This window comes from Conger conger, chromosome 13 (genome assembly GCF_963514075.1).
Source record: "Conger conger chromosome 13, fConCon1.1, whole genome shotgun sequence".
NCBI lineage: Eukaryota > Metazoa > Chordata > Actinopteri > Anguilliformes > Congridae > Conger > Conger conger.
The window spans coordinates 33,359,088-33,374,097 of NC_083772.1; the positions used below are offsets into that span (position 1 = coordinate 33,359,088).

At 42.1% G+C, this 15,010-nt stretch overlaps 1 protein-coding gene across 1 annotated transcript; it reads left to right on the top strand.

Moving 5' to 3' along the window:
- Positions 1-118: 118 nt before the first annotated feature.
- On the top strand, positions 119-9,863 carry LOC133107550 (uncharacterized). Its single transcript, XM_061216540.1, has 20 exons — positions 119-276; positions 899-1,046; positions 1,163-1,295; positions 1,487-1,648; positions 2,056-2,182; positions 2,476-2,687; positions 3,157-3,319; positions 3,454-3,530; positions 3,735-3,895; positions 3,994-4,081; positions 4,835-4,986; positions 5,677-5,758; positions 5,847-5,975; positions 6,353-6,676; positions 6,880-6,977; positions 7,059-7,162; positions 7,723-7,802; positions 8,507-8,532; positions 8,931-9,047; positions 9,151-9,863. The coding sequence occupies exons 1-20, from the start codon at positions 119-121 to the stop codon at positions 9,784-9,786; spliced, it is 3,177 nt and encodes a 1,058-aa protein (XP_061072524.1). The 3' UTR covers positions 9,787-9,863.
- The last annotated feature ends 5,147 nt before the right edge of the window (positions 9,864-15,010 follow it).

A 15,010-nucleotide genomic window follows, 5' to 3' on the forward strand; every position in this document is an offset into this window, starting at 1 on the left:
ATAATAATAATAATAATAATAATGCTGGCATTATTAGTCATGGTAGACAACAGGTACCGGAATCACCGATGACTTAAATAACATGAGAAGTACATTAAATATTATATGAAACAAGAGAATGGGTGAAGCTGACCATTTGGCCCTTCAGGTGAATGAACGCTGTGGTGGGGGGAAAGTGCGGCTGGCATCGTCGCGGGAGTGCATTTCCCCGTCTGCACACCAGTGTAACCTCACCTGTGGCCCCCAAGGGGGACATCTCAGTGTGGAGCTGGGCATGTGAGACAACACGCCCTGACACAGCAGTGACACACGCACCTATAAACCCTTTTCAGCACCACATCCAAAACCCAAAATCAATTATGCGCTCAAAATTTGCATTGCATTGGAATTCATCCTCTTCAATTGCACAGTACTACTGTGTATTCAATGTTTTTGTCCACTGTGAGATTGTTGATTTTGGTACAATCATGCTGCATCATCTTATCAGCCATCAGCTTGCCATTGGTCTGAAACTGGTGTTTATTTTTAACTATTTTAGGCCAATGGCCCTGGTATTATCATGAATCCCTAAAAAAGGTGGAACCTATGGACCATAGCTCCTGTGGCCAGGCTACTAGTGTACTTCCAATGCTCAATTTCTTAAAAAAAAAACACATATACTGTATGTCAATGTGATCCAAACAATGCAGTTATGAAACAAAACATGTTATCAGTTGGCTTCTGGATATTATGAACACTTCATTTAATAGAGGTTGGCTGTAAAATTCACATTCGTTTTACCCAAGGCACTTACTGTATAACCAAGCTTAAGCCCTGCGCATTAAAGTAGTCTGTGACCTTTTAGCCTGGCCGATATAATATGAAGCGAAAGGTTAAAAAGCGCCCTCTCCCTCCCCAGCTGTCACTGTGAGCGCTATGTTGCCGTGGAGGAGCTTTGTAATGCTTCCTGTCTGTCATCGCTCCCGCTCATCTCTGCCAGGATGGCCCCGGACGGGCAGCTGCTGCTGAAGGTCAAAGGTCAGGAGCAGAGCAGTGTGTGGAGCAGGGTGAGGCCCACTTATCCATCTCAGCCTCGATTGGATATTGGATTAATATCCCAGTCTCCTGCTTAGTATAATCTTGAAAAATAATGTATTTATTTGTCTTTCTTGTTCTCTTTCAGGAAGTGGTAGACATTTTGGGTCCTGACGTCCATGTTAAGACCATTGGAAATGTCCACTTTGTCCAGTTTTCCCCTGATGGGGTGTTCGGATGGATCCTCACCAACCAAACGCTTATTGACACATTTATTTCAGGTGATGTCATGTTTTGTGAAGGGTGGGGCGTGGAAATTATCTAGCAGGAAGCTGAGAAGTGTTTGTCCTAGATGTGACATGTCTACATGTTAGGCGTTCTTTATATCTTGTTTTTCTGTCCAGACGAAGTTACACAATCAAGCCATTAGATTGTGTTCTCTAACTCTGTTCATATGGCTCTGATACCGTAGCTGAGCCGAAAACACAGCAGGAGAGGGAGTCCAGGAGAAGAACGGATTCCAATAATTCCCGGGATTTCTCAAACTCTCCCCCTGTACCACGCATTCCCAACCCCATTGCCTGCCTGGCAGCCAATGACATGCTCCTGATTCAGCTCAGCATCAACTACACCGGTACGCCCACGTAACGCATGACTCACTGAGATGGATGACTACAGTACATGACTTCAGGTCACAACATGGCAGATGAACACCGCCCCCCACCCCCAACAGCCCTGAGCTGTTTTGTGGCATGCATTATACAGTACATTACGCTTTTCAGAGATGGAGTTTCCTGTATGCATATGGGTTGCCCAAAGCAAGTTTATCTTCTTATCACCAGGTTATTGAATCTGCATACATCAACAGCACATTTTCAAATCTAGACATACTAGAAGAATGCATATGTTAATGCTAGATTAGCCTCAACATTGATAAACAAATTTTCCTGAACATAATCAACAACAAGATGGCCATTATTCAGGCCATTGTGCTTTGTGTAGAGATAAATATGATAATAACTTTTGTTTGTTTGCATGCAGACCGCCATCTCAGCCACTTTCCAGTGTACCAGAAAGATCATCTCTTCAGCAGCAACCCCAGCTGGGACTTTGGTGCATTCCGCAAGCTGGAGCAGCTCATAAAGCACAGCCAGTATAACTCCTCCAGGTGTGTGGAGCATACCATTTCCCCTCTCTCAGGGGTGCTCAGATTTTCTGTGTATGTAAATATTGATACATTAAAACCATTGTTATATTTTTATATTTTGTCATAAATTCCAAAATGTATTAAGTTATATTTTTTTAAATCTATTTGTCAAAAAAAACCTGGGATTTTGACTAATCAGAATTTAAAGCAGGTATTACTGTGACTTTGTAGTACTTTTTCAGTCACTTTTGACTCTGAGGTAAGACCGGCTTCAGAAAGGTTCCCTCATGGTGGCGGTTGTGTGTTTGCGGAAGGTTTGCGCACGTGTTTACAGAGTCGGGGAAGTACGTGTTCCTGGACAATGCCGTGTCGGACTGGAGCCTGATGGTGGTGGTGAGTGAACGAGGCACAGAGTGCCATCCTGCGGGCTCTGTGTTCCAGCCCTCTTCCCCCGCACAGCTGGTGAGACACGGCATCGTCCAGCAGCCCCGACTCAACCTGCAGCCCAACTGGGGCCTCATCACAGGTACATCAGCGCCCTTAACCAAGCATGTGTCTGATGTAATCTGAGCCAAGAACAGAGACTGAGTCAGAGAGTGTTGTCTGAAAGGAAGTAATCAAGGATGGCCTAAATCCAGATAGGATTAAATCTCTGTAATGTTTCTGTACTGCACTGCCTGTACATAATGCCACCTTAAGATAAATATATCTCTTTAGCTTTGAAAAAAGTGATACATCAGTGCAGGGTTCGATTTAGAGAGAAAATGCAATTTGGTCTGTTTGCTTGTGGTGAATATATAACTGAAAAATCCTGCAACATCCTATCACCGACCAGCTTCATCACTTTTACCATGTAAAATACATTTACAGATGCATTACAGTACATATCACAATGCATTTAAATAAAAAAAACATGACTATGATTCCTAGATATAGCTATAAATCATGGGAAAGGTTAAAGGTTAACTGTACTGGTGCCTCCTGCTGTTCCTCAGGGGTTCTGGGTCTCCTGGTGCTGCTGATTGTAGTTCTAATCATCACAGCTCTGGTTCTGAAGCCCAACCGAGTCGGACTCATCACTCAGAGGAGACCCAAGCCCAAATGGAGAAGCCTTGGGGAGCCAAGTATCCCTCCTGGATACGTCTATGCTGGCGGCAGGTGACTCTGAATCAATACACTGTGCAATGCGAGGAATTTAATGTTGTCTTCCTTGGTGAACTGTACTGCTAACCTGTAGACAGTAGTGTTGTTTTAAAGATGGCTGAGTAATCAGGCCTGTGTGTGTGTCCCAGTGTGGATGTTTGTGATGTCTTGGGACACAGGGGTGTGGGAGAGGGAGCAGAGGCTGAGGAGCCAGCTGTCTGCAGGGGTGAGGATCACAGAGCTTTAATTTCATTACTCACACCCTGTATGTTCCATCAGCCATATCCGTCCATATGAACATGCTATTCTCAATGTACAGTGTATCATTCTGAGATGGTGATTATATTAGAGGGATTTTTCCTGGTTTTGTGTCCTGGCCAGCCCCCCAATATATTTGTTTCAATATGTTTCTTCAATATGTTTGTACAAGGGTATAAGAACGGAAGAGTGGAGCTAGAGGAGTTCAATGTCAAAACTCTTTATGACAAACTGGAAGACCAGACCCTTCACTTAGTCTCCCAACTGGCAAAGCATCGCAAGGATAACTTGGAGTTCTACCGCAATATCTGTCAGCAGACAGATTCTCTGAAGGTATGGGACCTTAAGAGAACCTGTCTCAAATCAATACCCCCCAAAGTCCAATCTAATATCTCAAACCTGAGTCTGATCAGTAATCTGTCCTCCTCCAGGACTTTCTGGAGAACATGGATGTGACCAAATTGAGCCAGCTGAAGGAGCTCCTCTCCCTGAAACCAGGAGAGAAGGAGGCGGCTAAAGGTAGCGGCTACTCAGCTCTGTGAGATGCTTCAGAGTGCAAAGAGAACATCTATCAGAGACCCTTTGTCCCAACGGCAGTTGACCAAAGCCAGATGATGAGCTGTCTATTTTTGTATGGCAGGGGGGCCTGTATCATAGTGGTTAAGGTACATGACTGGGACCCACAAGGACGTGGTTCGATCCAATGTATAGCCACAATAAGATCCGCACAGCCGTTGGGCCCTTGAGCAAGGCCATTAACCTTGCTTTGCTCCAGGGGAGCATTAGTCTAATCAACTGTACGTCACTCTGGACAAGAGCGTCTGCCAAATGCCATTAATGTAATGTATTGTATGACTTCTGTGTGATTGTATTGCATTTTGTTTTTGTGTATGTATTTCTGTTTCTGAGGTGAGACCAATGATACATTTCCGGCCTTTGTTGGATAATTAAGTTATCTTCCATTTTTCTATTCTAGTATTGTGTCACTGTTCTGCCTGTGGCTTATGAGGATGCAGCTGTCACATTCATCCCTCTTCCAGACTTGTCAATTTTGTAACGGTTTTGGATTCAAATACTCTTCTGTGCTTTGTTGATCTTGCCTGGTACAATTAAGCCAACCAAGAGGATCAGAAGATTGGTGTTGCACTTTTTGAGAGTATTTAATAGGTTCCAATACACCTGACGAGCTCAGTAAAGCATTGAAAAGTATTTGAATCAAAAACAATAAAACAATTACATATTCAACCCAGATCTGCCCCCTTCACCCTCTAGACCGCTCCGTGACCCTGCTGGAGGCCACCCTCAAAGCGGTGGAGGGGCTGATGTACAGAGCGGAGGGAGAGAGCTGGGCTCGGCAGGATGTGGCTGCAGGGGCCTGCCCAGGAGATGTGGGGGACTGTGGGGTACACACAGGGTATATACATGTGAGTGCATCCAAAACACAGGAGGAACACACAGGTTCCAGCTCTGCTGTGTAGTTTTTTTTATGATTTCTTAAATCTGCATGTGAAACACATGGTTAACACTAGTCACATTGTAGGTTAGCTACTGTGCTACTGTGTATACATTGACTATAATTTTACTCAAAACAAGATATTTCAATATCTTGGTAGGCCTGGACAAATTAAGTCCATCACACCTAGACCACTATGGATTATGGGCTATCTTGCTGCAAATGACTGTCATGCCTGTTCCAGGCCGAAATGCAATGTGACTGCCCTCTACTGTCGAAACCTTGCAAGCATTTTTTCCCAGCCTGTGGCATTCTTACCATAGAAGCAAACCACCAAATGAAACACAAAACCAATGTATTAATTATGAAAGTTCCAATTAGCAAAAGACTAAACTTATGTCATAATTTATATGTTAACTTTTGTGTCAAACGAAACACTTGTTTTAAATGGATAATAATGGATTGCATTTTAGCTGAGGATCTTCATGGCTGAATGGAGTGTAGGGAGACACCATTACCACCAATATGTTGGCAAGGCAGCCATTTTGCTGAGAGAGATGGGGCTGCTGACCTGGTTTAGATTGCCAGGTTGGAAAGGGACATATTTATTTGGTCTGCTTTATGCTCTGTATGTTTTAAAGGACTGATTGTTTTCTCACAGGGTTTCCCTGACTCTACGCAGTTCTCCTCTCCTGACATGGCCAAACCAAAAACCCTCCAGGTAACAGCCCCTCACAGCTCAGGTAAGATCCAGGATACGTGGTTCTCCTCACGTAATGTGATCTCATTCATTTTTATCTCATTCACTGAATGTGCCTCCTCTTTTCATAGTGAACCAACAGAGCACAGCGGGCTGTCTGAGTGAACAGGACCTCTCCAAGCTCATGGCCCTCACACCACTTTCCAAAACTCTGCAGGAGATCCAGCAGTCTCTCCAGAGCTTGCCATCTGCAGAGGAGGGTAAGGACCTGTATAAAGGGGATGCTAACTCAAGACCCTTTAATTCAAATTAATCACAGACCAACGCCTAATGTACTTCAAGGATCCCATATCAACGGGGCTCGCATTTCAAATCTTCAATCTTCTCAAGTACCATGAGTGGCCAATAGGTGGCAGGATGACACTTGTGTGCTGTTGAATCACAGTTTCCCCATCATTGTAATAACAAATATGAAAAGTTTGTTTGATCTATCCGGGGGAAAGAAATCAATTTCACATGAAAAGTAATCCAGCAGTTTCACAAAAAGGCTTCGGCCTGCTCCACACAAAGCCGGTGCAGAGCTGTATCAGGAGAGCTGTTTCTCTGATGTGTGTCTGAGCTGTTTGTTTCCCTCCAGCTGTTTTCCATGAGTCTGAGAAGGAACCAGTAGGGCAGCTAGTTCCCGTTGCCCTGGGCAACCTGTCTCCACATCACTTTGCCGTGTTCCTGTTCGGCTGCCGCATCGTGACCCTGCTGTGTAGTGTCCACGGCTTCCCCCCGCTCACGCTGCTCCTGGCTCAGACAGTTCCGGTCTCGCGCATCGCTGGCCTGGCAGAGCACTGCCACAGGGACTTTTATTACGACACCACCAACTGTATCCTCTACCTCCTTCAAGATAAGCTGGGGAACGCTGGAGAATTCATTGCTACGCTTCTCCATTCTATGGCCTTCATTGCTTCAGGTTAACAGAGTAAAATATTTTCGGGCTAATACATAAAATGTCAAATACAGACCTTTATATGTGGTCAAAATCCCTCAGTTATATATTAGGTAACAATGTTTTTTTTTCCAGTTTTGTCATGGTTTAGCACTAGTTTCAAATGAAACAAATTAGTTGCATTATTAATATAACTTCTCATTATCATTTTTTACTTTACCTACAAGGTGCAACAACGAAAGACTTCATCCAGACTCTCCACCATGCGGTCTCTGCTCTAAGCTTGGCCCTGTTCCACTCATCCTTCACCAGCAGAATAAACAAGGTTTTGTTTTAGCATCTTAAACATTGATTGGAAGCTTAATTCATAGACCGCCATGCTCAACACAGTGGCTTTTGTTTCCAGACAGGGGAGATTAAAGAAGAATTGACTGGTGCATTAGCTGAAGAATTCCTCAGTGTCAAAGTTCCGACTATAACAGGCTTCTCAGAACATCAGCTTGCAGACAGGTCAGCATACTATATACATTTTGTGTTTATACTCAGGTATTTATTTATAACTAGTACCATTATGGACACGTGATGCTTTATTGTGTATGATACCATGGTCTGGGTGAAAACTCGATTCTAATTGGATGCTAGGTGGTGATTATTTTCATTTATACCCCAGTCAGGCTGAATACTCGATTCTGATTGGATGCCAGATGGTGATTATTTTCATATAATCGGTCAACGTTTGGTGGATAGTTCCGGTCAAGCCTAATCACCGTTCTAGATTCATTCACTGCCTGCAGTTTACCAAAGAGAGACCAAAAGAGACCAAAAGCTAGCAGATAGGAGTTAAACAGGGTTTTTTATTTATTTATTATGAATTGATAATAAACATATACTGTTGACCGTTTGCAAGAAAAGTGTACACCTCACTGATTCCTGTACAGGTAACACTGTCCCACATCCACAAGTTAAATCAACAATTAAAAATGTTTTTTTTATCTAAATCATTTTGAACTGTAACCATAAAAGGCTTAAATAGAATTGAGTACTCATTAACATTAAGTGTTTCCTCCTAGACTTCGGAAATTCAAGTTCTTCAAGTTACAGCAGTATCTCCAAGACAGAAAGTCAAATCAATCACAGGGGAAAGTGGCAGGTGAGGCACGTTCTTTTTTACAAATAAGAAACATTTAGAAGCATGATCTATGTCAGGTTACATGTTACGTGTCTATTTCACTAGGAAGTTAATAAAAGCATCTTTTCTGGGAGATCGCTAGTTTTGTGGTGAAGTTTTTGTTTTACTTTCTTAATCTTTCAGTTCGTCTCAGGATTAGAGAAGGAAGACGTAGCTGAAAAGCTGTCTCTCGGTCTTACTTTCTTTTGCCTTCTTTATTTTTGTTTTTTGTGTTTGTTGCCCTAAAGGACCTTGTTTCAAACAATCAGATCTGATATGCCATGTCTGTTCAAATGTCTTTCAAATGTATAACTCAGGAACTGTTTGGCTGGTTTGCCTCCAACACACCCTAAGCAGTGTTATAATTAATAAAGAATGGTCCACAGTATCAAAAGCCTAAGTGAGATCAATAAACCAGACCATGCAGGTGGATTTGCTGTAACTGGCTGCCTTTAAATCATCAACGTTGCAGTCGTAGTACTGTGCCTAGATCTGAAACTAGTTTCCATATTATTTAAAATATTCAGAGAATCCAAGTGTGACTTCATGATCATAGCTAAAACTGAGAGATTACAGATTGGTCTAGAGTTGTTCATATCAGATGGATCACCAGTTTTTGATAAAGATGTGTTTCTGAAGTGCAGATATTGCAGCACTATGTAATCACACTTTGTCTATTTTCGTAGAGCCTGGATCTGAGACTGCAGTAAAGGTACGCTTGGCCTTTTTTCTCCTTTCTCTCACTTGTGAATTTTATTACAGTATGTAGTATATACTTCTGTGGTATAGTTACATTCCTCATTCATATTACACATATGCTCCATAGATTTTGAGGTCTTGAATCGGGTGTAGTTACAGTTTCACCCTTTGAATAGTAGGTTTTTACGAATGTTTTTTGAAAACTCACTTGGCCTGAATCTGATATTTTCTAGAAGCAGCAGAACAGTTCAGGCAAAAATGTAACTGTCCTGATCTTTTTAGTATTTAATATAAATGTTTTGCTGATTTAGGTGGAGTTTATGAAGTCTTCTCATGCTAGTTCCTGAGCTGGTGAAGCCGACACTGTTAGCCCCTCAGTTGACAGAGCCTGTACTCTCCCCTGTGGTCCAGGTTGTCAGTGTGGAGCAGGAAATTGACCGTTTGAATGAAGTTTTCCTGCAGCTGAGTGTGGGGCTCCAGGGCAGGGCAGAGAAGAGGGCAGAGCATGGCTTCAGCAGCCCTACACAGGTCAGGAAGCACAGACTTCCTCGTCAGACGAATTGGGGGGAGGGCGGTGATTGTGTGGGATGCCTGGGATTGACTCATAGTGACCATGCGGTCTCTCATGCAGGGAACTGTGGAATCCTGCCTCAGTCGTCATGGAACTCTTCTCCTGGATCTGAAGAGGCGATGCGTGGCCCAGAGGCTCAGTGAGATGCAGACGCAACTGCCCCAGCTCAGCATGCAGCAGCCAGGCAGTCAGGAACCAGGCAGTCAGGGACCAGAGAGCCAAAAGTTGGACAACCAGGAAGCAGTTGGGCAGGGACCAGAAAACCAGAAACCAGGCAACCAGGAAGCAGTTGGTCAGAGACCAGACAACCAGAAACCAGACAACCAGGAAGCAGTTGGTCAGGGACCAGACAACCAGAAACCAGACAACCAGGAAGCAGTTGGTCAGGGACCAGACAACCAGAAACCAGACAACCAGGGACCGGCAAGCCAAAAATCAGACAACCAGAAACCAGACCACCAGAGACCAGAGAATGAGCTTGCAGAAGTTCAGAAACAGGACAGCCATAACCTAGAGACTCAATTAACAGAGAATATTCAGACACCATTCAGAACGGATCTAGATGAGCAAAAGCCACCTGTTCAGACATTTCACAGCCAGAAATCAGAGGACCATAAGCCAGAAATTCTGGGACCAAACAGACAGACATCAGAGGGTCTTATTACTGAGGAAGGTGGTTTGCCAGCTGTATTCTAGCACAAATGTGTGTACCTTTTCCTGTATACCATTCATTTGAGTCTCTTAACTACACATCCAATATTTATGTTTTTCTCTTGTGTGCGAACGTAATGTTATTTGTTATTAAATATTAATAAAACTTTTAATAAAGGGAAATCCATTAAATGTGGTTACTAGGGTTGTGGCAACCCTCAGATGTATAAAATATTTATTCTGCAGATACAATTAATTTAGAGATACAATACTTATGTAGTAATTCCTTGTATCCACAATTCTGGGAATTATTACTGGTGCCATTTTTAAAATGGTCTCTATAGACATTATAAAATTATAAGAGGGAAGTGGCAGCTGGCAGTTGAAAGCATTGCATGCAGCTCAGCCAGGTTAAAAGACAGGGCATTTGATTTCGTGGCTACTGCTACCTCCTCAGTAACGTCATAGTTTAAGTGGAGGGACAGCCAGCCTGGCGCCAGGCCCCGTTGGCCTGACATTTCAGAGATGTGGCACCGAGACAAATCACGATAACTGCATCATAAAAAACGACAATGTATTCAGGCTTTTAGATAAAATGACTCCTCATTGAGTGTTGGTATTGAGTCTCATCCCAGCCAATGAAATTACCTTTGGAAAATGTTCTACGGTTGTTGGACCTAATGCCGGGCATTGTTCGTGTTATTTTGTTGGATGTGACCAGGAACAATTTACAACATTGAATTGGGGTGGTGAAAAAACTGTTCGCCCAACCTTACCGTGATGTGAAAATTTGCAATAATTATGTCATTCATCACCTCTCTGGAACATTCCTCCAGGGTGAAAGGTGCACCCGATTGCCAGTTCTGTGCTGTAGAGTCATGAGAAGCCTTGATAACCCAGCGCTCGTATTCTTAGGGTGAGGGAAGTAAAGTGTGAACAGATTGAGTGGGTCAGCTGGGGGCAATCCCCAGCTGCTATCAGTATTTCTCCTCATTGCCAGTTCCTGGGCGAGAACGTCGTGTCTGCACTGGACAAGATCCTCTGACTCACTGAGCTGACAGCCCTCAGATTAACAGCAGAGTGTCACTGTATCCAACTTTCCTGACACCTGGGAACACACACACGTACTGTACACACATTTCCTATGCATTTCTATGTGCACTTGTTCTAGTCTTTTTGACAGGTTTGGATTATCCTGTGCACGGTACTGTAAGTCCAGTTGTCAGTGATTTCAATGTTAAGCTACACAGGGGCTGCTGTATGTGTGCCCCTCTGAAGGTTGGCATATTTTCTGTTGGTAGCCAATGGTACTATTCTTGTCCCCTTCTCTGTTTTCATATCATATGGACAGCTGCAATACCTGAACCAGACTTTCCATCTAGTAAACATAAACAGACAAAGTCACTTGGACAGCGGTGGACAGCTTGTACTCTATTGTTTTATTAGACCTTATTTTCGATATTTGCCAGGAAATCAAGGGCCAAGTCTGGGATGTCTAACACTATGGCCTCACAGTCCTGTAAGTCATTTTTCATGCTTTTATTTATTTTTTATTTTTTCCATTAATTGATTAATTTATTTTATGTACTTGCTGTATTATACAACTATGTGGATTACACCAGTTCTAAAAATATGTGTGTACATATTTTACTTTAAACATGGTCATGAATGTGCTGAAACTATTCTGTGTACCTATAGGGTACCGCCCCAATGAGAAGCATTTGTATCTTTTCATACCTCTATTTCTGAGAGTGTACAACATATCCATATTTGAGTATCTTTAATGGTGTGTCCCATTCATACATATGATGTATGCATTATATTTCTGATGTGCCACATCATGTAGCAGAATATGAAACTGAACTTATACATACTATACTATACTGTATAATACATGGGTCACTCACATGCCATCTGCTCCTTTTTATCTGTGCACTGCAACCTGCTCTCACTAAGGGTTCCCTGAAACATCAGAATCTTGTGTGATAAACACAGTGGATTTGTGATATTTCTGAGGAGAGATATCAGCACAGACCTTCCACTCTTCATTAAGATGTCGCTGCTGAAATAATGTTGAGTTGGGGGTGGAAATAAGGTTTTTCATCTCAGACGGCTTCCTCTGTGAGCGTGTGTGTAATCAGGTAGTAATCTTCAAATCTGTCAAATCCATGAGGATATGTGCCCCCCCCCCCCCCCCCGTGTGTGTGGATGTGTGTGTGTGAGTATGTGTGTGTGTGTGTGTGTGTGTGTGTGGATGTGTGCGTGTGTGAGAGAGACAGAATGTGTGTGCACGTATTTATGCTCTTCATTTAATTTTTTGTGATCAGACGTTACATGGCTATATTAAGTTATCCTTATTAAGTATATCCTTTCCAGGCATAATTTATTTATTTATTTATTTTTATGTCATTGCATCTTAGCTAGTGCACTGTGTGACCTAAATAGACCAGCAAGTGAAGGAGAATCATGTTTTCTCGGCTCTGGGGTGTACACAGCTTCATGTCTGTGTTTGTGATACACAGTGGTGCATTTGGAGTCTTTAAATATGTATTAGTTCTGTCTCCTGTGTTAATATTTAAACAAAACTATAGCCCCACATTGTTCCTTAAAATGTATGTAGAGTAACCAGGAAGTTATTGGCCTAAATCTGACCTGCTCTTATCAGAGCAATGCTGTATAGCCATAGATCAAAACTTGGCACTTCAGAGAACAATAGCCTTACAATAACTAGTTAATGCCAAGGGCAGACGCCATTTTATAGTTAATACAGAATAAGGACAAACAGCTGTTAAATGAATGAAATTTATTGAATGATAATTTTGACATTAATTTAATTTGGGTCTTCCGTCTTCAGCTTCATGTGTGCTGTTAACTGGCCAAACACAGTCTTTCAGAAAAAGAACTGCTTACCTGAAATGATGTCAGTATTACTTAGGTATTACCACAAATTAAGCACATTATTTACATATTTCAAGACATTTCAAGATCTTATAACTAGACCCTATATATCCACTAAATAGCTGAGGCACAACATTCTGCATGTACATTCCATGACTCTGTGTGTGTGTGTGTGTGTACATGCATGTGTGAGAGAGAGAGAGGGAAAGAGTATGTGTATGCATACAGTATATTGGAGAGAGCAGAATAGAGAGCTGAAAATGTTTTGCAGTTCTTTGTAAGATATGATTCATAAGAATGTCAAAGATAATCCCTGAAAAGTGGAGTCATGCAAATTGAGTGACCTCCACATCTCTGCATCAACCTCCACATCTTAAACGTGGCTTTAAGGAAAACTCTAGGCTTGTGCTCTGATTTTGGTTCATGAAGTTATGTAAGTATGTAAGTTATGTAAATATGTTTATATGTAACATGCTTACAGTGGTGGATTGGACAGAGCTGATTTCTTCTTGGTCTTCTTTCTTTGTGGTTGAATGCCCAGTGCCCTTGAACCCCCTTTACTCCTTAGCCTGGCTGCATAGGTAAGAGATGCTCAAATATTATAGACAACTCTGCACATACAAAATAAATTCAGTGTAAATACTTGACATGAGGATGTAAAAAGGTCTGTCTAGTACTAACCTAAACTAACTCTCACTCACAGCTGAGGATTCAAGTCCAGAAGGCTATGGTTCCACCAACCCTGGCAGTGAAATACTATATTACTTAATTATTATACTTGATGCTTAGCCAAAGAACAAGCCTGTTCCTGGAGATCTACCATCCTTGTGCTTCTCATTTCAACCTCATTTTACGAAATTAGCACCCAGCTCAAGGAGATCGCTAGATGTTGAATGAGGTGTGCTTAGGGTTGGAGTGAAAACCTACAGGACGTGAGATGTCCAGGACCAGAAATGAACAGCCCTGGTCTATCTACAAGAGAGGAAAAAATTGAGAACAGATTCCAGGGGTTAGAAGTAGAGTTAAGAATTTGTGTTTGATGGTATTTTACCTTGGCGGTGGTGACAGCAGAAGAGAATGCTACCAGGAGAGACTGGTAGGTTGTGAGGTCCGATGGGTCTCTGGATTTTCCCCATTTCCTCTCAGCTCTCATGACATCCTCTCCAATAAATACATACTATATCACCTAGTGTGCATGTGACAGTATCACCTACCAATGAATGTGGAATGCAGAGGGGCTTGTTCTTGCAGCAGTAAGGTGTACAGAGGCTGAGATGTGTCTTCACACCCTGAAGAAGCACACATCTGATATGTTCATATTTGTCAAATCTGGCAGTAGGCTTAAATATTTGGCCCTGATCCCATCTCCATCTGTTAGGATTCTTTTTAGCTCATCAACTACCCCTTCATATTTACTGGATTAGAACATATTTGTGGTGATGAATGGGAAACGACAAGCTTGCTATAAGGGATATGGAAAATGTAGAGCAGAGATTTGTTTGTATGTTTCTTACATCTGACACTGACCAGAGCGTACTCTTCTCTTTCCACGAGGGCCCTGGAGGCATATTCATCCGTCCGATCTAGAAGGTTCTTCACCCCGCCATTCTCATCCACAAGGTCTATGTCTGTATACGAGCCCATGAGAAAATAAGTGCTCAAACAGTGCTTTACTAACATTTTATTTAGCTAAACTTTATCAATTTCGCAGCATGACCAGTGGTCTCGGTGACCTGTATTACGAAACCTCCCACTCACACAAAGGGGAGGACATTCACATATATGTGTATTGCTGGATATGATTACATGATATTTCCCTGTTGAGCTTATCCTTATTTAATCTATATTTGAGCCACGTGGAACAGTGGTACATTTTTATTCAGTGTATACTTAAGCTGCCACAAACAATAGACAGGTTCCCACATGTTCACCAATTATTAATTTTTGTGTTCTATAAAACCACCACAATCAAATCTTAGTGATTGATGGACATGTATCTTTCCATTACATGTGCTGTAGGTGATAGTTTAGTCAACCCTTATTCAAACAAAAATGATTACTAACCTGTTAATTTTATTTATTTTCTGAACAGACATGATACTATATAAAAATCATAACATCCTTACCTTCGTTTTCGCAGTGACAGTGTAATTTTATGCTGTCTAGAAGCACCGATATTTTACAGTGGATGTTAAACAAGGTTTGCTTGTTATCTGCAGAGGTTGGGAAAAAATAGACCAGACATGACAGACAGTCAAACAGTATTTCTCTCATAGTTGTCATATAAAATGGATTCGTACAGACAGTTAACAAAATGTGTCAGCTGTACTCTGATCAGCTTCTTATTGGAAAAGACTCACCTGCATGCAGC

Coding starts and splice junctions, on each gene's coding strand:
- LOC133107550 (XM_061216540.1), top strand. CDS start 119: ATGGGTGAAGCTGACCATTTGGCCCTTCAGGTGAATGAACGCTGTGGT. Junction 277..898: donor CTCAGTGTGGAGCTGGGCAT/GTGAGACAACAC, acceptor CTCCCTCCCCAG/CTGTCACTGTGAGCGCTATG. Junction 1,047..1,162: donor AGAGCAGTGTGTGGAGCAGG/GTGAGGCCCACT, acceptor GTTCTCTTTCAG/GAAGTGGTAGACATTTTGGG.